Source organism: Penicillium samsonianum (assembly GCF_028829775.1).
Source record: "Penicillium samsonianum strain IBT 33392 chromosome Unknown utg000003l_segment0_segment0, whole genome shotgun sequence".
In the NCBI taxonomy this organism is placed as follows: domain Eukaryota; kingdom Fungi; phylum Ascomycota; class Eurotiomycetes; order Eurotiales; family Aspergillaceae; genus Penicillium; species Penicillium samsonianum.
Genome location: NW_026643261.1, coordinates 6,118,196 through 6,146,039, shown reverse-complemented (window position 1 = coordinate 6,146,039; position 27,844 = coordinate 6,118,196). Strand labels below are relative to the sequence as shown.

General features: G+C 47.7%; 9 protein-coding genes across 9 annotated transcripts; 5 read left to right on the top strand and 4 right to left on the bottom strand.

Annotated features, from left to right (window-relative positions):
* Window positions 1-231: 231 nt before the first annotated feature.
* Window positions 232-988, top strand: N7471_005997 (putative pathogenesis associated protein Pep2; the record flags this gene model as incomplete). Its single annotated transcript, XM_057278716.1, has 2 exons — window positions 232-359; window positions 415-988. 2 exons carry the CDS (start codon window positions 232-234, stop codon window positions 986-988), a joined length of 702 nt encoding a protein of 233 aa, XP_057138326.1.
* Window positions 989-1,080: 92 nt separating this feature from the next.
* On the bottom strand, window positions 1,081-2,100 carry N7471_005996 (sugar phosphate isomerase/epimerase family protein; the record flags this gene model as incomplete). The annotated part of the gene is made up of 1 exon (XM_057278715.1): window positions 1,081-2,100. One exon carries the CDS (start codon window positions 2,098-2,100, stop codon window positions 1,081-1,083), a length of 1,020 nt encoding a protein of 339 aa, XP_057138325.1.
* A 279-nt stretch (window positions 2,101-2,379) lies between these two features.
* N7471_005995 (putative pentafunctional AROM polypeptide) lies at window positions 2,380-4,711 on the bottom strand (the record flags this gene model as incomplete). The annotated part of the gene is made up of 2 exons (XM_057278714.1): window positions 2,380-2,589; window positions 2,642-4,711. The coding sequence occupies 2 exons, from the start codon at window positions 4,709-4,711 to the stop codon at window positions 2,380-2,382; spliced, it is 2,280 nt and encodes a 759-aa protein (XP_057138324.1).
* A 584-nt stretch (window positions 4,712-5,295) lies between these two features.
* N7471_005994 (fungal specific transcription factor domain-containing protein) lies at window positions 5,296-6,948 on the top strand (the record flags this gene model as incomplete). Its single annotated transcript, XM_057278713.1, has 2 exons — window positions 5,296-6,806; window positions 6,855-6,948. 2 exons carry the CDS (start codon window positions 5,296-5,298, stop codon window positions 6,946-6,948), a joined length of 1,605 nt encoding a protein of 534 aa, XP_057138323.1.
* Window positions 6,949-7,114: 166 nt separating this feature from the next.
* Window positions 7,115-8,366, bottom strand: N7471_005993 (uncharacterized protein; the record flags this gene model as incomplete). Its single annotated transcript, XM_057278712.1, has 2 exons — window positions 7,115-7,966; window positions 8,031-8,366. The coding sequence occupies 2 exons, from the start codon at window positions 8,364-8,366 to the stop codon at window positions 7,115-7,117; spliced, it is 1,188 nt and encodes a 395-aa protein (XP_057138322.1).
* A 1,771-nt stretch (window positions 8,367-10,137) lies between these two features.
* Window positions 10,138-10,950, top strand: N7471_005992 (uncharacterized protein; the record flags this gene model as incomplete). Its single annotated transcript, XM_057278711.1, has 3 exons — window positions 10,138-10,257; window positions 10,316-10,449; window positions 10,518-10,950. 3 exons carry the CDS (start codon window positions 10,138-10,140, stop codon window positions 10,948-10,950), a joined length of 687 nt encoding a protein of 228 aa, XP_057138321.1.
* A 278-nt stretch (window positions 10,951-11,228) lies between these two features.
* N7471_005991 (SDR family oxidoreductase) lies at window positions 11,229-12,398 on the bottom strand (the record flags this gene model as incomplete). Its single annotated transcript, XM_057278710.1, has 5 exons — window positions 11,229-11,261; window positions 11,317-11,425; window positions 11,477-11,532; window positions 11,592-11,901; window positions 11,968-12,398. 5 exons carry the CDS (start codon window positions 12,396-12,398, stop codon window positions 11,229-11,231), a joined length of 939 nt encoding a protein of 312 aa, XP_057138320.1.
* Window positions 12,399-14,438: 2,040 nt separating this feature from the next.
* On the top strand, window positions 14,439-16,281 carry N7471_005990 (DUF1479 domain-containing protein; the record flags this gene model as incomplete). The annotated part of the gene is made up of 8 exons (XM_057278709.1): window positions 14,439-14,747; window positions 14,801-14,998; window positions 15,049-15,163; window positions 15,215-15,372; window positions 15,425-15,560; window positions 15,609-15,854; window positions 15,902-16,008; window positions 16,060-16,281. 8 exons carry the CDS (start codon window positions 14,439-14,441, stop codon window positions 16,279-16,281), a joined length of 1,491 nt encoding a protein of 496 aa, XP_057138319.1.
* Window positions 16,282-17,141: 860 nt separating this feature from the next.
* N7471_005989 (Dynamin) lies at window positions 17,142-17,519 on the top strand (the record flags this gene model as incomplete). Its single annotated transcript, XM_057278708.1, has 1 exon — window positions 17,142-17,519. One exon carries the CDS (start codon window positions 17,142-17,144, stop codon window positions 17,517-17,519), a length of 378 nt encoding a protein of 125 aa, XP_057138318.1.
* Between the last annotated feature and the right edge of the window lie 10,325 nt (window positions 17,520-27,844).

The window sequence follows — 27,844 nt, the reverse complement described above, 5'->3', positions numbered from 1 at the left end:
TACATACATCCTACGCCCATCTTTCTCTATTCCAAAGATTACTAGATCAAATAATTGACTTTATCAAGACATTTTGCCCATTCAACTCTGAGAGGTATATATCGGAGTCTCTCGGCAATGAATTCAGCCGTCAAAATGATTACCCGCCCCAACGCACCCCGCAAAAAGGTATATTTATATCTTACATCTTTTGAATTAACAACATTGAATCTATACCAACTCAGTTCTATCATGCCTAACTTACACTCCTTACCCGAGGGAACCTGGCCCAAACATGCCTTTCGCAACAACGGACCAGATAACCTGGTTCTTGAGCGTGCGAAACTCCGCGAGCTAGCCGAGGGATGGCCTTGCTACCGGTAAGGGCAACCTACATCAATATATGCTTGATCTTAAGCTGAACAAAAATTCTAGTGATGCCTGTGAATGGGAGAATTTCGAATCAATCTTCCACCCAGGAGCATATGTCTACACCACATGGTCCGGCCGAGTTTCGTACCTGGACTTTATGGCAGCCTCCAAAGCGGGAATGGACAAGGGGGCATTCATCATGCACCGATGCCATGGAGTAACGACCGACATTACCCCCGATGCGAGTCGCGCTGTCACCAAGATGAAAGCCACTATCACGCAGCGATTCACAATCGATGGAATAGAAGTGGATGCGGAGGCAGACTGCCGGTTTTGCTTCTTCTTCGAGAAAGTCGACGGTCGCTGGGGTGCGCGGTTTGTGCGACATTGGTATGAGAAGGACAAGCTATTGCCTGTGATCCCGAATCAGTTCCCCAGCATTGACGTGCAGAAGCTCAACTCGTATCCGGAGGGATATAAGTGTCTGGCATATTGCCAAGAGCTTACCATGGGGGTCTCGGTGTTGAGGGATATGCCTGGTCATCGTCGACATGCTGGAACTGTTTGTGGGGAGAAGCATGATTTGTTGTATCGACTTGCTAAAGAGTGGTTGGATGGAAAAGAAATTGACGTATAAGAGAACTAGATACCGGGGAATATATCTTATCATAACATGCATATTGTGGTCGCAATTTTGCATTCTTCGAGTATCACAAACATTCACAAACATTAATTAAGCTGGAGCCTCTGCTGTAGCTTCTTCCAAGATACGATACCCCTCTGCGCATGTTGATCAGGTACATTTTGACCCTCTTCAGCCATCGTTCTCGAAAACAACTCCATCGAGACCCATCCCTTGTATCCTAACCCTGACACAATGGTTCTTGCTACATCTTCGACTGGCAGATATACTCCGCGGTCCTCCTCGTACATGTATGCTCTCGCATTCCGGGACCAACTCATTCGCGCCGGCTGGCCTTCCACGTGGAATGGATGACCAGGGACTAGTGGCGATTCCATTCTCTCTGCATCCACAACCTGAAGATAAAAGACTTTCGCAACATCGATATCGGCAACCATTCGCTCGAGCGACTCCTTCAAATCCGAATCCGCATTGACTGTCTTGCCAGTTGGCGATGTGGGGTCGGCCCACACCCTCCCCGCGATGTTGAAGGTGTCAAGACAAATGCCGAAATTAGGTCGATCAACTCGCTTGACGACATCCCAGACCTTCTCCCAGGTGTCATTGATCGTACTCCAGCAGAGGTTCTCATACGCATAGCGGACAGGAGGAGTTTCGGCGGCGCCCATATCCGCCAGTTGCCTCAGGTCGGCAACTATGACATCAACGTCGTCGGTGAGTTGGTTTGCGGGGAGGAAATTGGCGGGGATTTGGATGGTGTTGGTATTTAAACGTTTTGCCAGCTGCAGCCAGAGTTTCATCTTTTCAATCAGCTGTGCATGTTGCTCTCGGTCTTTGAGCCCCTCATAGAAGAGGAACGGCTGCAGCGTGATGATATCCAGCGCGTGGGCTTGGCAGATTGACCGAATATCATCTGCTGCTTGGAGCAGTTGATCGGATGTTGGGCTGTCGTTCCTAGAAATTTCTCGTGCGAAATAATCGAGGTCTTCGTAGAAGATTTCTATTCCTTTGAAACCTGCTTTTGAAGCCTGGCCCATCTTGTAGTCAAAATCATGGAGCCAAGCTCTTCCTAAGGAGACGCTCATAATAGCAGGTTGATATGTCATGGTTTCTGTTTGGGAACCTGAATTTGATAATGAGTTGGAGTTGATGAGATGTTGTTGCGAACAATGTCAATGCTATGGAGGAGATACACCCGCCCATTTGTGGGGCAGGTTAAGATCTTGCCGTTGTCGCTTTAGATCTTAGCCGTGAACATGGAGGAAGATAATACGATTCAATTCAATGAAATATTTCTCCACGACAAATTTTATGTACTTATAATTAGGTACCCAGGTGTGAAGTCGCCCAGCGAATTGATCAAGACTCCGACAGTCAGTGGCAAATTACCACATATGGAAGTACCCTTTTTTGATGGCTTCTTCTTGAACGGCTCGCCGCATGACGTGCACAGGAGCTGGTCTCTGGGTAAAGAGTTCGTATTGGGTAATGCCCTGTTTGACAAGAACCTTCAATCCATCAACGATGACCCATCCTTTCATTGACCACGGAGTCATCTGCTCCATCAACGAGGTCTTCGATGGACCATAACCAACCTAATAATAGTGTCAGTTGCCTGGTGTTATTAGGGAGAGGTAAATACATTACCTCAACGAATACTCCTCCCGTTGGACTTCGAAGCCACGTATCAGAGACTTGGAAGACGACAGGCGATTGAGTGCCAACATGCCTCCCAGGAATGCATGAAATGACGATTGTTGGAAGACGAAAGTCCGATGGCCAGGCGTCCTCTATTGACTGAAGGACATCCAAATGGAAGATCTTGTCACCCTTTGATCTCGCCCATACATTGTAGTAACCAGCCAGCTTTTGTGCGTTAGAAAGAGTTCTGTTGTAAATGAATATCTGCCGAACTCCTAATTGATAGCAAGCGTAGACAGCAGCATGAGCCATCCCACCGGCGCCTATGATCAGAGCTGTACTGCCACCTCGAATGGCGTTTGCTGGAGAGAGGTGACTGTGAACACAATCTTTGATTCCGATGTAGTCCGTGTTGTATCCACGGTAAAAGGGAGTTCTCACTCCGCTCGGCTGAACTTTGTGCTCCAGTACCACAGTATTTACTGCATTAATGTCCCTTGCGTCGGGACTGATCTCGTCGAGTAAGGGTAAAACATCATTTTTGAATGGTAGTGAAATGATCAAACCACCAAGAAAGCCACCAAAAGATGGCACTCTCAACATGACTTCAATTTCGCGGAAGTTTTGGATCTCCTGGTAGTCATACCTATGGGGGAGACCACAGGCGGCGTAGGCTGCATCGTGCATTGCTGGTGACAGACTATGACGGACATCTTGACCCACGATCTTATATAATTTGTTAGGACGTAGAGACAGAGAGCTTAGCGCTTGCTGGGTGTCTCGCAGAGAGATTATAGAGCCTTGACCAGGACTGACCCGTATCGGAGATAAAGTCGGGTTCAAGAGTATGGAAGCTCGCTCCTCAGGGTCGGTATTGTATGCAATAACTGGAATATTGAGGGCATCTGTCAACATTCGGCGAAAGGCAACACATGCAAGTGCGTCTTCTGCAACTGCCTGTTGACCGGTAATGCGGAGAGCTTCGAAACCAAAGTCTTTGAGCCACACCCGAAGATTAGAAATTTCGGAGCATGACATTTCAACCCCTAGGGGGCCCACTTGGTGGCATAGGGCAATCATTTTGGAGTGACCTTTCGTAGCATAAATTCGCCGAACAATATCTTTGTTCCAGAGCAGACAAGTGAAAGCATCAGGAGCTACCCGTAGTGCTACTGTTTCCAAGAATTCCAAGTAGCCTGTCGAGTCTTTCTCTGGATCTGTTCGTGCATCAAGAATTATCGGAACACGGGTGTGCTTCCTGAGAATGGTCATATAGCGTGACAGGCTAACCAGTATATCATCGCGACTATATTCCTCACGACTCAATGTGAGATAAATGGCATCGGCGCCTGCATCCAAAAGTTCGAGGTCTAGATCCGTCTCAAGCTGTTTCAATGACAAATCAAGGGCGTATGTATGAGTCGCAGAAAAAGGATCGGCAGAGAAGAGCTGCTTGCGTGGATTGCCAAATATGCGATGTAGAAAGGCCACAAAGATGCGTTCAACCTCCTTCAGTTTGAGTGATGTGTGAATCTGACTCTCGGCCTGTTGGCTCGGCTCTTGCGTGATGTTGAAAAAGTCAAAGTTTGAACATGACTCGAAGAAGGCATTCTCGAATTCAAAGATATGGTCAAAAGTATGCGGGTTCATTCCGATAAAATGTTGAAGCTCTGCTTTGCTTCTCCGCACATACACAATGGGATGGTGCTGTGCAAAGGTGGTCAATAACTGCCGCTGAGACGGACTGGATGCGAACCCAAGGCCAGCGATGACACAACCAGTTTGATAATTTGTGAGAACATGTTGAGACACCTCTATCTCTACCTCGCGATATCGTTTGAATCCATGGTCTGCAATAAACTCTTGAGGTGAATACTGCATTTGGTCCCGGAAGATTTCATCGAAGTCAACAAAGCGTCGACGAAGAGCAACGGAGGCAATTAGTCCTAGGGTTTTCTTGCCGGCTCCAAAAAAACCAACTAGCAAGATGGTAGCATCGGCGCTGTATTGTCGGGAGCCGGGGCCTTCGGGTGGACCAGGTGTACTTGAGGGATATGGCGGCTGTGCTGCTGACATAGCGACTGCCAAAATGAATACCTTGAAAGGGCTCAGCCTTGGTGCTTTTCTACCCTCAAGAAACCATTTGTTCACCTAAACGCGAGGAGGCTGTCGGCCTCTTTGGGATCGGTTAAAATCATTGCCGATCACGTGACACCACGAACGACATCAGCTTGCATGAACCATGAAAGCTCGAAAACCGATGGTTTTTAGTTTGTTTGAAAGCACATATGCCTAGCCATCGTCCTTCCAAGCGACAAAGAATTTGCCGGGCATGTGATCAATGTCGTCGGCGAAAGTCCAAGTGTGACGGGGAACAGCCTGTTTGCTCCATCTGCCGCACGGCAAATCGTACTTGCAGTTATCAAAATGGCGGTGGACGGCGAGGCTTGCCCCCTGGATATGTCCGAAGCTTGGAGACAGTCCTTGGGCTTGTTCTCCAGCATGTCCCAAACAGCGAAAGAACAGTGCATGATCTTTTGATCAAATCACAAAACAATGACCACTTCCTTCCCAGAGATCCTGCAACTATCTGGCGGCACTCTCGACTGGCAAAAGATCTGTCGAAATTGATTGAACATGATCCACAAGAAATATCCACAATGACGGTTCCTGATGAATCTGAATGGGACACCCTAGAGATGACCAACACACCAGGAGCCATTATTGCTGGCACCGAGGCTGCCACCTTGGGCCTCAATGAACCTGCCCTGCAGCAACAAATTCCAAATATTGGCACAGGTCAAATGGATTGTGTTTATATACAGTTTCCAGTGGATACACTCAGCATGCTGGAGAGTTATTTCACATATACACACTGCTGGTTCCCGATTTTAGAGCGTCATGATCTATTTCGGACAATGCATACCAGTCTTGAACCCGAAGCCAGCCCGAGCAATGCTTCAAGCTTAGTTCTTTGGGCAGTCGTGGCTTACGAATCATCCACAAAAGATGGTAGTGACCCAAGGCAGCCAGACCCTTTGCAAATACAACAATCAATCTCCGCACGCATCATGTCAGAATCGATAAATTTGGAACTAGGACACATACAAGCTGTCATTGTTATTGCTCTACTGCAGCTGAAGCTACGAGACATCAAGAATTCGTGGAGGCTTGTTGGCCAGGCTTCCAGAATGCTGGCGACATTGCCGATAGCTTCCAAAAACAACCGATATCATACTACTTTCCATGGGTGTATCTTCCTTGACAACATTTTGTCTGCGGTTTTGAACAGAGCACCCTGCATGTCGTTGGAAGAGCAACAGGAAGAAGGACTGATCAACGAAGACAACATAGAAGAATGGGATATATGGTCGATATCCCCACGAGCTTCAGAAGGTGGACACCGAGACACACCCAAAGGACCCCTGCGAGCGTTGAGCATCTTTAATAATATCAGTCAGCTCATGAAGCACTTGGCTCGAATATTGTATATGTCGACCAATATGCCACACGCAGATCAGCGTGAGTTGTCAGCCAATCTGCAATCCCAGCTGAAAATACTTGTTGAAAAGTACCCACATAGCAAAGGCCCAGCATACACCACTCCTCCATTACTCATTTTGCATCTCACATCCTCCTTTGTGATGCTGGAGTCCTTGAAAAGAAGCCCAACGCTCGACATGACCGGAAAGAAGTTAGTTGTCAACCTCGTGCGATCCACTCTTAGTTTGTTGGATCGATATCTGGAGATCGCTGGAGTGTCACAAATATCACCATTATTGTCTTGTTTTGCTCTACAGTGCCAGAAGTGCTTTGATATGGTTTACTCTGATCCTACTTCTGAGGAAAGACGGGCTCTCGGAAACCGACTTTGTCCGTACCTACAGAACTTGGAGGCCGGAATGGGAAGCCTCCAGGGATCGATTAACATGCGCCCTGCAAGAGCCGAGAATACTCGAATGGACCCTTCTTACAATGGGTTTGTCCAGCCATCAGATTTACAAGTGTTAGAAACGCGACCCGAAAGCTCCCTTATTGCTCCCCCAAGGAATCCCGCCCCTGACTCTTGTGCTATTTCGACTTTTCCATCACCGGCTGGGGTTGCACTTGGAGACAACGAGGGATTTGATGCTCTGTTCGAGGAAATGGTCACCTCCATTCCGATAAACAGGTATGTGGCCTCTTTCCCAAATGTCCTCTGCATACTGACTCTCAGTAGGCAACAACCTCTTTTCGCTCAAAATTTAGGCTTCTACGCTGGAAATTTGGATAAAGACTTCTTGGAGCAACTTCAACAGCCATCAGACGGTTGACCTCGTGAAGCCTTGGATGTAAATGTTTAACCACACCACTCAGATGATGGCCTATTGAAATGGCGTTAATTCGTTTCTTCACCGCGACTAAAAAGCACAACTCGGTATCATAAAAAAAAAGGAAGACGTGCAGCGAAAAAGGAATCCGAGGCTCCTCGCCAGGATTTCATGCCAAAGACGTAGCAATCGAAAGCCAACCCAGACCGGCTGTTGCTACTTCGATGCCCTTGGTATCCTTTTGCGGGGGATAGCTGGCGCGAGCCAACCTCGACAACTGGACCGCGAGCAAATGCTCTCTGAAATACAGATCCAAGCCACCGACCATGTGAATGCTGTGATCCGCACCGTTTCCCCCCTTCTTCTCTCCCCAGCACAGCCTGGGACCAACAATTTCATCTTCCATCTTCCCAGTCCTACTTCCACTTTTAGGCCATACACGCTTAGTCTCATACAAAGTCTCCCACGCGATGCCCCAGCTCCCAAGCATCCCACCCTCTTTCTTACCCTCTGCCGCTGCACTCTTCCAAACGAAATTGCGTCCTCCGTACTCAAATCGTCGCGGCGACCAATCCTTTCTCTGCATCTCTCCATCCGGAATCTCGGTTATTGCGCCCATGTCGGGGATTGTCCGCGTGATCATCCGGAAAGTGCCTCCTTTCATCTTCTGCAGTCTCACACTCGTCGCCCCGATTTGGGGTAAGAATTCCCCGGCGCGTCGAAGGACCGTCTCGACGATGGGTGCTTCGTTACTCCAGACGAATTGGAGGGCGTACAAGACATGTGTGTTGGTCGAATCTTTGACGAAAAACCAATATGAGCGCATACCTAGGTTGACAAGCTCTGAGGAATGCGTAATCCGATAAGTGACCGTGGGCGCGGAGGGAGAAAGGATCAGCGAGAAGAAGGGGCGTTGCGAGGTGTCGGTATTGAGGAATGGTTGGAGGTGGGCTGGAGCTGAGCTGATATCCTTAGATTGACTGGGGTCATCTCCGCGGAAGGTATTAAGATCCTTGCGGATCTGGCAGTTGACAAGAATCAGTGACCTGGAATAGGCGTGCCATGTCCTGGAGTGCGCGGCTTACCTGGGTCAACGACCAAGTCTTTCCGTCCTCGTGTTCCACCTCCTCCATCGCATCCAAAATCGTCGGAGGCAATATTATACCATCGAAACTGCCCTTGCGTTTTAGGTCTTCAAGATAGGCGAGGCGTTCTCGGTGAACTTGGACCTGTCGCTCGAACATTTTTCTGTTGATTTTGAGAACATTTCCTTTCTTGTATATTTTGGTTGCTTCATCTAAAATAGTTATGGCGTTCTTGTAGACTGTGATCGCTTCATCGTAGTCGCCTTTGCGTTCCAAAATGAAGGGCATAGCGGCGAGCTTATAGACCTTATTGTTGACATCGATTTTTCCTGCCATTGCGTTGGTCGGAAAACAGTTGATTGGTGTGAAAAATGGTTTCTATATCTGGTAGTAGTAGTGAATATGTTTGCTCTTGAGGGGTTGGGTTAGTGGGCGGTTCCGGAGTTGGTTTACACGGCGCTCCTTTATAGAGAATTGAAGAAGACAGAGCTCTTCTTTGTAGTTTATGCCAAGGTCGAAATATGCCTTGCCAAGAGGATTCCATGCATAAAATCGAGCCTATATAGGATATGTGTTCGTGTGGCCGTTGTCGCGAACGACGGTACTCGAATCAGGGTGCAGCGTGCTCCTCCTTCGGGCGAGATAACTCGGAAGTCCGATGGGAAATGATCACCCGCAGCATCAGCCACAATGCTAGCCTGTCTCAAAGACCCTTATGAAGTTCAGTTGAGATATGCATGGTTGGCTGTTGAAGAAATGGACACCAGCTAATCGCTTAGCATTACTGTGTTTGAAGCTTGGCAATTAGGTTCAGCGAACCACCCTGCTAGGTTAGCGGGGAGGCAGTGGATGTTTGGGGGCACATGGCTTACAAGCAAGCCACTTTTAATATGGCGACTCAGGGTCCACGGAGTATTTCCATGAGGTTGTGTTTGCGGGGCTTCGGGCTAAATCAACGCAGGGTGCATTGAATCAGGCTGTGGAGAAATGGGTTTCCAGGGAGCCATTTACGTTGACTCAGAGCCATCCATGGATGTGAGAGGGTAAAGTAATAAAGGAGAAGGGGCTCTGGGATGGTCATCTGAGATCAAAATATTGGCTGAGTCTATTGTCTGACTATTCTGGCTCAACAAACCGTACATATCCTGCCAGAACATGAAGCACGCATGAATCATGCATGTACAAATAAAAGAAAATCTTATCTGATTAAAAACCCCCCACACGATAGGGAATGGTAGATGAGTGCTAAAATGCTAAAATGGCTTATCAACTTGTATTTTTTTTAAAAAAAAATGTAAATGTAAAAAGGGGTCAGCCTTGTCAAGAAATCCGTGGCAAAACGGGGGAAGTTGAGGCTGAGGGCGGCCCGGCACTGCGTCCGCTAAGGGACTAGCTTGGTGGAAATTTGCTTGTTGCTGACATTGACACTGCCCGGTATAAGTCTACTTGGGCACACCTGGGCATCTTCTGATACTTGGGATATTTCGGCATCTTTTTCTGGTTATCTTTAGAGCTCCGAAGAATGCAGTCTTTTTGCAGAGACCAACAGTGCAAAAACATTGAAGTGAAACTAGATCGCAAATGCCCAACTACTCAAATTGAGACCCTATAGATAAAACCCGCCCGGTACTTATCCGGAATTCAAGATTGGTTGAAACCCAGAATTCAATAGATCCGTTTTCTTGGGGGCTGCCCTGCGTCTCGGTCCTTCGGGGCTATTTTGGCAGTCACTTAAGGGGTTCAAATAGCTTGATTGGGTATAGCGGTATAATTCTCACGGAGACTAGCACCACGCTAGCACCTAAATAGGCTAGAGACTATCTCTTAGTCGGCTAGGGTATAATAAGACAGCCAATAGGAAGGCTCCGTTTCAACGCCATTATCCCAAATGGCTTTAGACCGTTCTGTCTAGACTGAACTGGAACCCAAAGCCCGGGGGCCCCGGGGCTGCTTACTGCTTATGATACCTAAATTAAATTCTCATCGTATATGAAGGCGATGGTCGCTCTATCTCCTAAGTCCATTCTCTTATCTTCTTTTCACATACAATTTCGATTTTTGTCGCTCGTTTGACTACCCCTACATTCGTTAATTAATTTAATACAACATGCGTATCCAATCTCTCGCTCTCTTGGCCGGTGCCACTGCCGCTATCGCTGCCGAAACAGTCACTCTTTTCCTCCCCGGGTTCGACGAGCAAAGAATTGAGGGCAAGGTCATTGGCACTGTATGCGCAATCATCTCTCTATTGGTTTAGTACAGAAAACTAATTGATATTGTTCCAGAGCGGCTCCATGACCAAATATCTCATCAAATGTGCTGTCGGCGTTGATTCCACCGACTGTGGCCTTCCACCCGATGGCATGACCGTGGCCCAAGGCTCTTCAACCGTCAGCCTAGGGTACGGTATGGAGGGAACGTGAGTATCTAGCCCTACAAGGAATCCACTTATCCCCCACAGTCATAGCTGATCCTTTCCTGAAACAGCACCATCGCTGAGAGCTGCAAGTACGATGCCAAAACCGCCAGTTGCGGCGCTACCCTTAACGAGGGCGGCACAACCTCCACGTGGAATTCGGCCATCGCTATCACAGAAATTCCCGGTGGCGCATTAATGCCTGTTACTATCACGGCAACTGGAACTGACAACGCATCCGCCACCACTGGTGCCTCGGTCTCGGCTTCTACAGCCACCTCGACTGGCGCTGCTACTTTGACCACTTCTGCTTCTACTTCCGACAGCACCGCTACTGGCACCAGCACCAGCACTGGTACTAGCACTGCTGGTTCCTCGGATAAGAGCAGTGCTGCTGCCACCAGCCAGTCTAAGACTGGTAACGCTGCTGTGCCCATGATCACCGGAAATGCTCGCTGGGCTGCCGGTGGTGTTGCAGCTGCACTGGCCCTCGTTGCTCTCTGATCATCGGGTCATTTCTTGAAATGAGCCTGGATGCCAATGACCGTGACTCGGTTAATGCCTCTGTCTCATTGATAGATATGAACTTTTCTCATGTATACTATGCAATATACGAAGCGTGATAATTTTCTTTACTTCGGTCTTATCGACCTAATTTGAATCCATATTATTGGCGGTCGGATATGTACTTCGTATTTACGCCACACAACGTGAGACCTTGTAACATGTACAGTGAGCGCTATCTAAACCTCTAAACCTTCATTCGGATTTGTGCGTGTAATTTACGACTTGCGGTGCATGACACCAGCCGCGGCCTATACAATAGTCAGAAACTGTCCATAAGAAACTTTAACCGCAAAACAAACTTACTTGGTGGCTGGGGAAGACCAGGGTATCGGCTATCACAACATTCTCACGACGACCAGCCGCAAAGACAACAACTTCGGCGATATCATCACCGGTCAATGGCTCGACGCCCCTGTCAATGGTTAATGATAATGTGTTTTTCGGCTTATCTGGCATGACTTACTTGTAGACAGCATCAGCCTTGGACTTGTCTCCATTGAATCGCACAACAGAGAACTCCTAATCACGGGTATTAGCTTCATATCAAAGACACCTATCAATGTATCCGATAGCCATACCGTCTCAACTTGACCAGGATCGATTTCAATAACACGAATTCTCGTGGCAACGAGCTCCTTTCTCAGCGCATCAGTGAACGAACGGACAGCAGCCTTGGTGGCGCAGTAGATGCTACCGCCAGAGTAAGGCTCGCGACCGGCGATACTGCCAATGTTGATAATGTCACCACGGCCACCCTCAGAGCGCTTCTTGAAGATGGGCAGGATGGCCTGGGTCATATTAATGAGACCGGTGACGTTAGTGTCAAACATGACCTTGATATCCTCGGCAGCGATCTCAGGTGCCTGGGCGACACCCTTAACCAAGCCACTGCACCGTAAATGTCAGTATCGATGGTGCATATCAATCCAGTTTGGCTTGATCTGTATGACTCACGCATTGTTGACAAGGACATCAATCTCCCTGAACTCCTCCGGCAGCGAGGAAACAAAGTTATTCACTTCCTCTGGGTTGCTGACATCCAGCTTGACGGGAAGAACCTGGACACCATTGCCAACCTCCTGTGTGATCTCCGCCGCGACCTCTTTCAATGTGTCGATGCGGCGCGCGGTGAGAATCAACTTCAGGTTCTTGGGCGACGTGCGGGCGAACTCCTTGGCAGTGCTCTTTCCAATGCCAGATGAGGCACCGGTAACGACGATGGTCTTGCCTTCGAGGCGCTTTGCCATTGCGGAAGCCATGGTGCGTCGGATAGAAGTTCGGTGGGCCGTGAAAAGGAAGGACGTGGGGTTTGCGGAGGATGCAAAGGGGTGTGAGACTCGTCGAAATTGTCCAATTGATCTTATGCAAGCTCGTAGATGGTTCATGGATCGAAGTCTCAGTTTTTCAAGGAGAAATAAAATGTAGAACGCAAAATAAATAGAAGGATCACGAACGATTGCGGGGACTCTGGCGTCATCTGGTGTTATGTAATCACATACAACCCCCGCGAGCGGCGAGAAGGCCGATTTCTTATCTCGATATAACCGTGCCAAGCGCTCAACACCCGTGGTCCTTAGCTGTGTTGATTGGCCCTATGGGCGACGAATCAAACCACAACTACGACAATAGGAGTAATTCTAGCCGCCTTGCAGAAAATAGTAAGCCACCCATTACTACCTAGGTAGCCCTATAGGTACTTCGTGTACTGTCCCGCATATGTATATGTAGGTACTAAAGCTCCTATCCACCCATCCATGGGTACATATCCATGGATCTATGTACCTATAATTATTTAGTAATAAGTTGCTTGTCTGAACCCTGCATAAACTTCCAACCTTTGCTTAGGTGCTGTATATCGGCCCCGTCATCGCAAGGCTTAGGCCATCCTGAGCTCTACATCGAGTATCTGAGGATCTTTCACTACAGTACCGACCGCAAATGCCCACGATCTTGTCTTGCGTGAATGGACTGTCGTGTTACCCGCAATTGTTGGGGCTTGACCGGATTTTGCACCCACTAGCTGGTCTGGCGGGTGGTTCGAGGAATGGTCAAGATGAAGTTGATCAATATCTCCGCGAAGGTCTGAAAAACTGCTCAGTATTTTGCACGTTGACTACTGACACACAACAGGGGTGTCAATATCTCTCCAAGCGCTTACTGGAGAGACCACGAACGCGAATGGCCTGTTCTCACTCGACTGACTCGAGATCTACTCTCCATTCCGACTACAGGAGCTGGCGCGGAACGACTTTTCATCGTTGCACAAAATATCTGCCATACTCGTGGGGGATCTCTGGATGAGTCGACCATGCGAGACCTGGTGATGTATGCGTACTCGGAGGGATCCGTTTCAGGGAAGCAAATACTGGGAAATGACATCTTGAAAAAATTGGCCAGACCATGGCTATCGGGGAAACAGATTTATCCCGAGCGGAGGTCAAGTAGCTAACTACGAACCCAAAGATTCAATATGGCTCCATAATATCATACATGTCAATCCACTGGAACCAATTCTCCAACAGAGTCTCGCCGATAATACTCATGAATATTGCTCAATCTCTGTTGTCGTATTTTTGAAGTCAATTTCACCACTTTCGGTAACATGTCGATATACCAAGACTCAAGAACTCAAGAACACCCCCGGCTTTTTTTGGGAATCATAAATGTGTCTCCAAACAGCAACTGCTCTGAGGATATAATTAGGAAAAGCTGAATATACAAGGACACTAGTGTAGTATTACATATTCCTCCCTCATCTGATTTGTTATTTGAAAAGTTGAGTACTGTTAGAAGGTCAGCGAAAACCATAGTTCGAGAACAAGTCAACTTCCAGGCGTTCTCTTCTTTTCTCTGCTTTTATCTTTTTTTATCCCCTTTTCCAGACGGCCAAAGGGCCCAGGGCTGTCCCCGGTGCGGAGGCCAACCCCATATTTGTCGGATAGATTTCCTAATTCGGAGTTTCCGACATCTTCAGCCGTTGCTCAACTATGTGAGATGTAGGTCATTTACGTCGGAAGCATCGCCATTTTCACTAATTGTCGTCATAAAAACTGAGTATTGGACACCACAGGCTCATAGAGACCCAATCGGATCCCGGTTCTATAGCCCAAGCATGCATGAATCCCCGCTTCAACGAGACTTCTTGGGTGATTCCGCATCCATATTCAACAATTGTTGTTGGTTCCGATATCATTTACTGGGCTTAGCTTACCTTCCCTTTTCCCAGTCGGAATCTTACCAAAATAAGCAAGAACCCGACTGCTTACCCCCAACATTCACGCACCCCATTCACTCGATTCTATCCCGGGGACGTCAGTGGCAATCAAGTTTAATGACCAGCCAAGATCACTGGAGATGAGTATATATAGTCCAGGGAAGGAATCACAATATATTTGAATTTCACTCAACAACGCAAAATTATTATCATGAACAGACTTATTTCACCAAAGTGTGTTAGCTGCTCTTCCTTCCGCGCAGGAAAATGCCCAGGAACACCTAAGCGTCTTTTAGCAACTGAAGCATCGCCACTCACCCGCAAAGACAAAAAAGAGGGCGATATATCCTCGGTGTTCTCGACTTTCTCCGGCAGAAAAAGCCCGCCACTACCTGACCGTTTCCGTGATCTGAAGCGTAACCTCACCACCGGGTTCGAAGAACAAATTCAGAAGTCTTGGGATGATCTCGTTCAGACTCTCAAGGTCCGTACTGATGAAGTCGCTTCCAAGCGAGAGTCGGTAGGTTCATCGCCTTTGAAAACCAAAGCTAGGCCACTTGCTAACAACAGTAGATAATTCCTAAATTGAACTTTTCTGACATTAAAGCCGGCACTGTATCTCCGGAGAGTGTTAATGCTATACGACGCACTGGTGTTGCCGTTATCAGAGGGGTAGTGCCGAAGAATGTTGCTGAAGGACTCCTCTCTGAGGTTCGTCAATACTTTGACGGGCACTCCTTCAAAGGGTTCCCGTCTGATGCGGAAAAGAAGGTAATCTTTCGTTTTGCACCAATATCCGAGATTATATTGACCACAAATAGGTTATCTACGAATCATACTGGAGTCCGTCTCAGGTGAAAGCGAGGTCGCATCCTAACGTGCTAGCCACACAATCATGGATGAATCAACTGTATTCTGCCGATGCGGATCAAAAGGGTACGTGGCCTTGCGATGGTGAAATCTGCCTAGTTGATTAACATTTTCTAGTCGATCTCTCAATCCCGCTGACCTACGGTGACCGTGTTCAAATCCGTCCACCCGGCGACAAACACTTTGGACTTCCGCCTCACGTCGATGGCGGAGGAGTCGAGAGATGGGAGGACCGCGCCTATAACCATGTCTACCGAAAGATCTTCCAAGGAAAAGTAGAGTCAAGCACCCCATACCTACTCCGAATAATCACTAACAGCACGACAGTTGAATGAGTACGATCCATGGGATCTGACTGGCCGTCTTGATGCCAACATGAATATGTATGAAGCACCAGGCGGTTGTTCTGTCTTCCGGGCTTTCCAGAGCTGGCTCGGGCTATCTCGCCACGGACCTGAAGAAGGTGAGTGAGTGATACATATGAGAATTGCTTGATGCTGACTCATCACAGGCACTCTTGTCGTCCATCCCATCTTGCAGCCCTCTACCGCTTACTGGATACTTCGACCCTTTTTCAAGCCTACCCGAAAGGGCTCCTTGGATGGATGGAAGTTTTCTCTCGATGACGAAGAAGGCAATGTCTATCTGAATGGTGCTAATCCGGGAACTGCACAAGAGCTTACTCCTGACCACCATCCTCATCTAAACCTCAAGGAAACTATGATTCCCTATCCCACCGTGGAGCCAGGCGATATCGGTAAGGCTGCCACACATCTGTCAGCCGAATAAAGCTAACCTCATCAGTATTCTGGAGCGCCGATACTATCCACGGCACGGAAACTGAAAACACAGGAAAGAACGACGCTTGCGTCTTCTACATTCCATCAGTCCCACTGACCCCCAGCAATGCGGTAAGGTATTCCTCCACAATCTGGATACATCTCGATACTAACATCAGCTAGCAATACATCGCGCAACAACGCGATGCCTTCTTGTCGGGCAACCCCCCACCTGACTTCCCCGGTGGCCTAGGTGAGTCTCAATTCTCAGATAGAGCTCAAGTTGGGGACATCCAGTCCGAGGCTGGCAAAATGGCCATGGGATTGAGTCCTATCCAAGCCAGCGGAAAGGACGAGAAGTCGATGAAACTGGCGCAGGAAGTCAACAAGATTCTAGGTTACTAAGGGCGATCATATCGGCCTTGCGTTCATAGGCAATAGAAAATACAATTCAGCTTCAATGCTTGAACACATTAAAGCCATAGGCCTTTTCTGTGTCCCTTAATGCCGCAACATATCTCCCTGCATGGCGGGCCCGGATAGTTTTCAAACTTCTACTCGAAGCTTCAAACAAATCCCACACTAATCCCCACGATGTGGTCCCAACACCTACATATATATACCACTACAGTTAAATCGTGTCATTCACCCACCCACATCCCGCTGACCTTCGCTTTTTATGAACATGTTGATGACGATGTTCAGGTCTCACTGTATACAGCGCGGATTTAGTTTACCTTCATCACTCTTTTTGATCGTATCCCTAGCTGAATTGGGAACACACTATGAAAATTGTGATTAGTTTATCAGCTGGAGAGAAGAATGATTAGCGTCTCAGAAGAAGGAGAGAAGCGTCCAAGACCTGATATCGAAGCACCAGCCATCAAAGTCATTAAGAAGTCTGCCCTTTGTATACGCAAGGTGTATGCAAGGGCCCCAGCCTTCACAATACCCATACAAGGTCAAAGGGTACATCAGCGGGTATTTCTCCCAGATAAGCACCCGGGGAGTTTGCATATCGCAAATTCAGTATATCATTTCTCCTTTGCATTGCAGTTGCTAGTCACATTCTTGCAGATTCGGCCTAATGTATTGATGTGCTTGTAGGTTTTGGATGACTGGAGAGTGAGGTTACTCTGTAGCTGAGAACAGTCGTGAGTAGGAATTTAAATTGGCTCAAAGCCCCCTAAGAACATTGAACCAACGCTGTTTGTTTTTAGACTAAACAGGTGCAGATGACCGTGAGCGATCGGAACTCTACAAAAATGTCTGTTTTGCCTCCAGACAAACGACCTATTGTGTATGACTCTTCTCATCCACAGAGGAACCTCAGTCTCCAGACATCCAAAACGTCCAAGCGCGTCCATCAAATCGACCGAATCCGCGCGAATGGAGTTAGCGACCACATCGCCCTACCACAGTTGGTAGTTTATGGGGACCATTCCGCCGGGAAAAGCTCGGTTCTTGAAGGCATTAGCGGCATACCATTTCCTCGACAGGATGGCCTTTGCACTCGATTTGCAACAGAGATCATCCTCCGCCACGAACCCACGCGCACTGTTAAATTGCAACTAGTTTTCATTTCAAACACGATGAAAATATTGAAGACCAGTGTGATATTTGGAGGCATAGCGTATCTTTGAGACAGACAGATCATGTAACCACGACCTAGACGAGGAGTCTGTGTTGCAGAAACAATACAATAACACAACTTTGAATCTTGGCCATATCTCTACCATTAACCCTCATACTTGTATTTCAGGTACGTAGTTATATCTCAGCCCGCCCAATGTCAACACAAACAATTTTGAAGTCGATTTTAATCAGGCATCTGATATCGTCTCTTGGCTGGCTTATAACCGCGACTACGAATACACCTTGGTTGGAGATATAGGAGCAGAAGCACTCGTGAGCCTGCACCTTCAGGGAAATCTAATTTTTTTAAAAAATTTAAAGAGCTCAAGCTCACCGGAATGAAGTCGGACCTGCTGAGATACCTGATTTTATCAGTCAAGGGTGGTGTGTATTCAGACATCGGTACTGTCAACTTGGAGTCCATTGATTTGTTGGTGCCTTAGAAATATCAGAAACGCACTCGAGTTGTTCTGGGCCGAGGTTCATCGCGATATGCAATTTTGCCAAAGCTGACATTTTCCCTGTTGATTACATACTGAATCACAGTGCATTCTTCGACGTTTCGATTTTTTCAAGGGAGAAGTTCCACGTCAGCAGCCATGACGTGATGTAAGTACAGATCCCATGATGATGGCATATAAAGCTGACGAGGAAACGCTGCGGAGATTGCGCAACATCAATACCCATTCGAATCATTTTCTGCCTTTTGTCATCAGTTCAATGTCTACCATACTACTTTGGAACACATTTGTTGCCTGCGGGATCCCTCACAGTGGTCCTGGCTCCTGTTGCCGGATGAGGAAAAAAGGCGCTCCGTGCGAAAACTTGATCAAAGTTGAAGACACCAAGATAGGCCATCAGAAGCTGAACACTCGCCAGAGAGCCGTTTGACTCGTCAACTTTGCAACCGAAGCTCTATGCTATTGCCAAAGAACTCCTCTGTGCAAGGTGGCATAGGCAACGATAGGCCGATGAGGTTGGCCAGCAGTGGTATGAAGCAGCCGTCCGCAACCAGGCGCGAGTACAACATGGCACTAGGATTGCCTCTCCATCAGTCATGGTACACCCGGGCCAGCGCCAGACATTTTCAGCCTCCAGGCGACGCCCTGCATCAGACAACTCGTGAGTCTTGCCGGGGGACTTCTGGGCCGGTTTTCCAGCGTTACGATGCTCGAGGGGCCAGTGAATGGCTTTAAGTCGTAAATTAGGTTAACTGGCTCCAGGTGATGACATACCGAAGACCGCGACATTGGGGCTGACGACGAAGGTGAGGCGCCAATTGAACACATCGCGCTGAAGGGGTGTAATACTGGCAAGGAGAGCCGCCAGAATAAATAGAATCATAGGCAAAGCAAGCGAGACTGGTGCTAGGTTTTTATGGTAAAGTGATCAATGCGTCCCAGGAATCAGTCATCGCGTTAAACATTATATATCTTGGTCTACTGACTAATCCGTTCGCTCCTTTGCCCTGATTGTTGAGGTTGATGCATTCGTGGCCAGATTGAGGAACCATCGATGGTGGATTTGAGATGGTAAATTTACAAGTCCTCAAGAATGTAGATAGCCCGCAAATTGAACCACCAGCGGCTTCTTCAGTCTCAACGTGGGCAAACGTTGCAAAATGTCTCACCGTATCCCCGTTGATGATTCTATCGGATTGTTGATATTTCACTACCTTTAAGATCGTCCGGTTATAAATGAAGCCTGCGCGATACGTAGGGATATCTTGAGCGGTGAAAATCGATGACGTCAACGATTTCCAACGCCTAATTGGGTCAACAGACGTGTTCACTAGGGATTAAGTTGAATCAACGTCCTAGTAAATTTGAGCTATAAGCACTGGCAAAAATTCTCTCGTATATCATCGAGGCTTTCACCGGCCCTTTGAACATGCCTCAGTCGTTCAAACATTAGTTAGACATGGTCAAGGCGTAATCGAATAGACACTTGAGCTACATAAGTGAGCGCCGTACCAGGATTGAAGAGGAAAATTCAGCTTTTTTACATCTGCTGTGAGAACGTCTGGCACTATACCCTACCTAAGATGGCTGCGAAGGAGGAAAATGAGCTTTTCGAAATCATGTCCTCGTACAGCGAGCCCAATGACTCTGAAACGTAAGGTTCAACCTCTGAGCCCTCGGAGGATGATATCTCGGAAACAAGTGAAGACCGCGCATTCGTGGTGTCGGATGGAGATCAATCACCCTATTCGAACAGATCCTCTGGGTCTTCCGACTACAGCCAGCACTGCCCCCACGTGTATGACAATGAGTCTTTTGATCTTGTAAGTTGCATGGAGAAATCGTTTCTAATGAATAAGCTGACATGCCCAGATTGGCCAGAAAATACCGATAAGCGCAATTGCCAAACGCGTTATCCACCAGAATGATAGTTCTGTTGTACAGTATTTGGTCCTATGGCGGTCGTGGGAGCAGGAAAAACCACATGTGAGTGGCATGGCCGGGGAGACTTGATTTGTATTTAGTACTGAGGCTGTGTATATCTCCATTTGCCAGCTAGTAAGCTGTCCCTATATTGACGCATGCGAAGCAATGTCATCGCTCTTTACCAAAAGGCCTCGTGATCCTACTTTTTCTCCCAACCATATTTGGCCCTGTCGACATACGCTTGAGATAATACGTATCTCAATCGATAGGCTTTGTGTATCACGTCTAGGTAGCTTTTTTCTTGCTAATTGCATGTGTCTGATTTTGCCCCGTAGCGAAGGGTAGGCTAGTGCCCAGCATCTATATCTTGTGTCCGCTCAAACCAGCCACTTTTATCCGCAAGAAAGCTATAAATGTTGTAGTTCAGAGGTATTGATTGATTGTTCTCTTAGAGGGAGACACGAGGCTATATATATACATAGTGAAGGCATCTACTGGCATCATGTATTTCTTCCACGCAGAAAGAACTGGAAGCTTCTTGATCTGCAACAGCCTCATATGACAACAATAAATACTCTGAGATCCAACCACAAGCTGAACCTGGAAGCATCTCACTGAAGCAGTCCAGCTTTGTGCCTTTCTGGCCCAGCCATAGTCGGAAATTGACCCCTTTAAAGACCAGAGTAAAGATTCAAATAAGTTGACTGGGATTTCAACAAAAAATCTTATGGCAAATTGATCTTCTTCTCCTAAGCTTCTTAAAAGTCAAATAGTTCCTATGTGTGTACGTCGGATGATCAATTACTTTGACTTTTTTGTCTCTAGCTAGGTGAAAGAACTGTGTTCAATGGCTCATACTCAACGTTGAGTAAGAAACGTTGACCGATGATGACAACGTGATATCAAGCAGTCTATGAACATTTGCGGCTTTTTACTGTCACCAGGATGTCAAGTTTGACAATGCAAACCCTCTGGGCTCTAGTGACACATGTTATAAAAGAGTAATCGACCTCGCTTGTAGATTGCGTTTTCTTTTATCCCAGAGGGATAGAAACACATTTGAGCCTCCGATATAGCTTCATGCCCTGATCTCATCGCCGAAAGTCGACCACACTAGTGCTGATTCTGCACATTCACGTCGACAAAACCTAGTATCCGCGGATTGCTACCAGAAGCCCATCCCAAGGAGAAGGATTGTTTGATACTGCACTTGATGTTACAAGTACTCGAACGTCCGTTTTTCTCGCACTGGCGGCGTGCGAATGGGCACGTACTTTGACTTCCAATGACCATTTGCAAGGACGCTGAAGGCAGCAGGAAGCATGTTGATCGCTCCTCGAAAATCGCGGTCACCAAAACCCCTTTCATATATTCAAAGACCGAGGAGCTCGTTTGGAAGTGGGAATAGTCAAAGCTCTGTGGCCAGAGTATCAACATCACACTCTCTTCCACCATGATTCCATAAGGTCACCCACCAAACAAAGCTGATAGCCGAGGCGAATTCGTATCTATCGAGAATGGCATCGTTCATGTCTTCCCTCAAGTATAGCTCACGAACCTGGAACCGCACGACTATCAGATCGGAATTCTGGAGGCAGCACATTCAGCGAACCTGAAGATTATCCTTCTCGGTGCGAAAAAGGCGAACCAAACAAAAAGTCTCAGGGGAAGCCTTATTCGCCTCCAGCATTCCGTGTTGGAGAAAGTCCCTCCTATTTTCAATAGCTGGTCAACTGATTTCTGGGTATCGAACTCAGTTGTAATTGATTCAAAGTCGATCGAGGAGGCCCAATTGATACTCAAGGCTATGCGTCCAGAGAGCCTCGATGAGACAGCATATGTCTGTGTTGGCCTTCCAGTCACAATCTTCGGGCCATTATTCAACACACTGATATCGAAATGGAACGCGAACGCCGCTTCTTTCGAGTACTCCAACGGCTTTATCTGGATATACTCCGTAGTGGATCCGACAAACTTTAAGATACACGCGGGCGAATCTGATAGTTCCACCAATCATTCAGTTTCCTCCATGCTGAAGCGAATGAGCGGAAAATATTGGCTTGTTAGGGCAAAGCTCGTGTTCAGACTCGAAACGTCGAGTAGAGAGAAAGCGACTATTCTAGCTGAGCTCCTAGAAGTTTCTCATATACAGGTCACCTCTTCTCATAAGCCCATCACTCACTCCTAGGGTCGGCATGGGTGTTAGAAGGGTTTGGTGGCTCGCAGGAACGCTCTTGGCATCTGTGTTTTGACTTGATTGTTTTCTTTTTCCCGTTTTCTTTTTCTTCTTGAATTCATTACACACACACACACACAATTTATTAACGCCCGGCGGCTGAGCCGAAAGGGCAACTATCTCTGATCTACTATACATGTCATAATATATACAGTGCTGTGTCTCCTCAGAGCCCATACATAAAGCCTTGCAATATATGTCATCTCAGATGTCCGTATCGCAGCGGATCCTCGTGGGTTAGTAATTTTGTTAGTAGGCTGGCTTGAAGGTGCTTCTCCAAGTGTTCAACATCCTATTTTCGGCAGTTGAAGCGCGTCTACCATCTGTAACACGAGGTGGTTGGTGGGTTAGATCGGCGAAAGGGGGGGTGATTTATGTTCGTCGGCATGGTTAGGTGGCCTCGAGTCGGCCCGTGGCGATGGCGAATCGTATTGAGGCCCGTACCGCCTCTAAGTTCGGCGTCGACTTCTGATCATCGGAAGGCGACTTTCCTCCTAGGAAGAAGGATATATTTCCCCGGGTGGGTGTTGGTACATTGTAGTAGTTCCGTCCGGTGCGCCGTCCATTTTTGACATCGAAATAGGAAGTGCTCCACGGTCTCGCTCGCTTGTCCACACGCACACTGGTCCGAGTCTGATACGTTGATTCGATAGAGATATCCATTGAGTCTTGCCATGCCGGTTCGGAGTTGAGCCAGCACGCTCGCTTCTTTCCACGATAACCGGTCATACAGCTGCCGGGTGTGTTTGCCTGGGAGTGCTGCATCAACTCGTTTTGCGTGTCTCCCTACGTTCACTGGCAGGTCATTGTTGGGACTGCTTGGGACCGTGCGATATTCAGTGTTGTTGACTTCATTCTCGGGACGCGTTCTTGCGGGAGAGCATCTTCTTGTGTCGCGGCTCTGGCCTGTTCTTTAGCCAGACCCCGCAGTTTATTGTCTTCGCTCGTTGAGATCCACCGGATATTGATCTGGTTTCCATTTCTCCGTAGCTTTCTCATCAACTTGTACAGTTGGCAGACGAATTCCTGGCCTGACTGTTGTCGAGGATTCCTTAGTGTCAGAGCCGCCGCTTTGTTGCTCGTGAGAAGCGTAATCCTGTAATCAGTATGGATGGATGGATGATATCATTTACCCTGACCCCTCGCTTTTGGCGATATACAGGATACAGCAACTATATATATCCTTGTATGTACATGTGTAATGTCCCACTTCCTGAAAACGAACTTGGAGCCTCGTCAAGGCCTATCGTGGCCCAGGTGCCGTTCGAGTTATTAGGCTGCCCTCATGGCGCGCGACTTTTGAATCTTTGTGACGCCTCAGCGAAGTCTAGTACGGCTTTGACCGTCCTAGCCCGCGAGACGGTGTCTGGTTTACCTCTCTCACCTTCAGTTGAGCCTCCCAGCAGACTCGATATGCTGTTAAACGCAACCCCAACTTCAATCCTTAGCTTCCGTCGGATTTCCCTCAGATTTGGGCAGTCCACCAGCACGTGGGTGACTGTTTCTTGCGCGCCGCACACGCACTGATTATTGTCGCGGAAGCCGAAGGTCTTGGCATAGGTGGATAACCAATTATGGCCCGTGCGAAGCTGCGTCAGCAGGTACGCCCGACCCCTGGGCAGGTTCCCATACAACTTCCTGGTGTAGGCCGCCGGCAGGGTGCTATCAATTTTTCGCAGGTGACCGCCTTTGGTTGATGCTTTCCATTCCCGCTCCCATTGAGCGTGGATCTTGTCCCGGATAAGCGTTCTCTTCCTTGTCAGCAAAGGGCAGAAGGGGTGTGTTTGCCCGGGCTTGCCGCGTCTTTGGCCAACCGATCTGCTGCGTCGTTCCCTGGATCGTCGCAGTGTCCGGGTATCCATTGGAGACGAAGCGCGATTCCCTTCGCTTGGACCTCTGCGGCCGCCTGGAGGATCGCGTGGATGATGCGTTGTCCTGACTTGTTTCCTGGGTTCGCGATCGCCTACAACGCTGACTTGCTGTCGCAGAGGATCGTTGCCGTTGTTGTTCCATTATGTTCCGTTCTTGGCCGCTGATGGCTGATCTTGAACACTGTACTGACAGCGTAGAAAATGCCTATCAGCTCTGCTACGTGAACCGACCACCGGTCCATCGGTCCCACCTGGACCTGCTGGGATTCGATGACCTCTAGGTTCTTGTCGAGTGCAACGACAGCAGCGCCTAGGAGGCCTTCACGTCCCGAGGCATCAGAGTAGACCACGATGGCGGATGTAGACCCTACGGTTTCTGCCAGTTCTCTTGCCATCTCTCGGTCTGACCCGATCTCGATCTCCGTGAAGGGCTCGGCTCGCCATGGCAGTAGCGGTACCTGTAATCAGTACTTCCCGAAACTGGTGTCACCACCTTCACTCTTCGATTGTTTCCCGAACCCTAATGCCAAGCCCCATTATACCTTATTGGTAATAGTACCGGAGTATCAATATTCCTGTTAGGTTACCTATACGGCACTGTACGCCAGGTGATACATGTACCTCGTGTCTCATTACTGTATGGAGTAGCTGAAACTTTCCATTTCAATGCAAACAACTCAAATAGTTATCAGGAGCTGGAGTGGGCCTTTGAAAATCTGGCAATCTGGCGAGGTGTAAATTCCCTCTGCCGCCACTCCCGCCCGTACCCAAGTGACGGTCCTGAGGCTTACTCTGTGCATACCAGAAGCACAAACAGTGATTTACAATACCTTGCTTCCTTGCAGTATATTCATAACCCTGCTTATCACCATATTCAGCCTGTCAGCCGCATGTTTTTTTCACTTTCCACTTTCTGACCCCATTCTGGTCTAAGCTAACATGCAATGATATTACTAGACTTTTTAGTGGGATCTTCTGGCTTGGAGGGATGACCTATACTGCTTTGGATATCGATGATGATTCCTACCGACCTGATCGATGGGGCGAGACTCCCCTTGTATGCCCTCACCCCCGGTTACTACCTGGAACGTGAATATATACCATCTGTCTGCCCTTCACCCAGCCCCGAGGGAATACTGACTGGCGATATCTCACTCGTCAGTGCACCATAGCTCGGTCAGTATGGCAATTTCGAAAGTCATCAGTCATTGGCAAGCTGCACTCCATATGTAAATATATAAGGCGAGGATTTCAAAATTTCATCAATCCAGTTTATCGGCAATCTAGAAGTTTCCTTTTGTCTACCAGATTTACGCAGAAATCTCTCCGACCAGCTCCTCCACGTCTCCTCGATCTCACTACTCAATTGCAACTGGTCGCACCTCCAGTCACCTCCGACTTGAACATATTGACTGCACCACCTTTATGTATGAACTCAGGGAATTGCAAGTTGACGCCCGACGACTCTCACGCGCGTATTAGACTTGTTCACTAGATATTAGCATTTTCCTTCGTGGCGAGCCTTTTTGATGAGTTGGGAAAGAGGGCTGTTGGAGATATGTGTACTAACCCACTTCGATAATATCGGAATCCACACGCGCCTTCACTGTCATCCCAGACAGGGAAGAAACTGCCAGCACAAACCGAAGTCGGTATTGTCCGGGCCGACGAATAAAGATATTTTCGAATGCCACCAAGCATTTGTTGTCATTGTCTGGTCGGCATTGTAAAGAAGAGGTCAAGAATCCACCGAGTCCATGTAAAGATCGGGCAATGTCAGTGCCACTGAGAGATATATTGAGGGCATATTCCATATGCAGTAATGACTTTTGTAGGCCAAGTAGCTCCGCCGCGACAATTACGGTAAAATGTTCTCCTTGACAAATATGAGCTGGGGGTCCACGGATGAGAAATAAGGCATGTTTGCAATGGGAAGCACTAGTTCCTCTTTCCGCATCCAGGACTGTGTCTTTTGATGCGCACATGTACGCGTATCAACTGGGAAAAATAAAACAGAGTGTGAACCTCACACTTGCATATATTTTGCTCAGACTGTCCTTAGTCCTAAACGGTGAACATCAGCTCCACCGCGTTAATAGCGTAAGAATATGACGTAGGTGGCTTGGAGAGTGCCGCTCCGTGAGGCGGGTGTCACAGCCAACGACCAATTATGCAGATTCAAGATCCACCACTTCAGCCACATAATGGAAAATAAATGCGATCCAGTAACAATCCAGTAATATGTTTACTTCATCTTCCTCTAGTAGATTCCTCAAACTTTCTGATTTAACAGCTGAAATAGCGAATCTCCATATACTTCTTTTTCATTTTCTCTAACAACACGTTCTCTTAGATGGCAGGGGGTAGATTCGTGATGTGAAGGATAAGGTGGAAAATAGTTGTGTATACTATACTATATACGCCAATCTCAAAAATCATGCAGATAACTACAAATGCCAAGAAAGAAAATTAGCTAGAATATGCAAACGACTAGCAAGTGTCCAGTCATTCCGGGCTGGCGACTTTCGATATCGCCATACTCGCCTAGCTATAGTGAGCTGATGAGTGAAATATCGTCCGTCAGTTAGTTACCGTAATCTACCATGAATTATCAGAGGTACACTGATCCATACAAGGCGGGCGGGGGAGTCGTCTGATTTAGGATAGTGTCTCTGTAGTGGGGTGGTGGGAAACCATGCGAGAGAAAGTGTAGATTTCCCCTCACAGCCAGGGACGAGTTTTTGGCCCCATCACCCGACCGCCTCCCCAGGCTTGAGCGTACCCAGCATCTCCGCTTCCTCGACGATGCCAAGCGCAACGCGATCTTTTCATGGCCCCCCAGGATTAAGATAATCAAGTTCAGCCACAATGGTCCCGTCAAGCCACAGTGAAGACGCTATACGATCCAAACGCACAAGAGGTGTACAGCCAATAGCTTCCGCCACCGAGCCGAGAAGTAGGAGCATTTTCGATGATAAAGAGAAGTCAATGCTGCTGTCACAACTGATGAGGAGACCAAGTACTGCCAAGAAAGCTGAAAGTGTGGTTGTGATGTGAGAATATATTGAGAACTGCTAGAAAATACAGTATAGATTCGAGCGTTACTGCAAAAATCCTATTCCCGAGATGAGTGTCCTATTCCAGTGGAGAAACAATATATCCGAGGCGGATGATCATTGGTTAGAGACGATCACGCGTAATTACATACATCTGACTATATCTCATGGAAACGACGATCACTGCATCTGTGGAGCTCAGGAAACAAAGAGTTACTCGTCTCAATGTGGGATATCCAAATTTAAACGCACTGCGAGGGAAGGTGTAAAGGATCTTTGATCGGCCATATTCCCGTGCCAGGATTTTCCTCATCGACTTTTCATGCGCCATTTTTGCTACTTTGGACAGGTGTTAGTGCTTCGTGGCTTCTATGTTGAAGTAACAACCCATTATAAATAGCAGTCCAAAGCCTTGATCTACTTGCAACTCACCATTGACGTTGCTTCTAAGAATTCTGCGACTCTGTTGCAGAGATGTCTATTCAATCCAGCGACTTCGAGAAGCTCAGAAACATATATTTTGATGAAACTTTTATTTTTACAAGCATAAGCCCAAGCCTGTCGAAACTACGAAAGCGCCTTCAAGAGTATGCCTCAATGTAATCGCCAGTGTTGCCTTTCACCGTACGCAAAAATATTCAGATAATTCAAAAGATCCCGCTTCAGACAGGTAGTAAGATTACTTTCGAACTTCGCTACAGCGCAGCTGCACTATTTCTCTTCTACGGTTATACCTGCATGCCGGAAGTGGCCCTCTGCACTTTCCCTTCTTGTACCGACCAT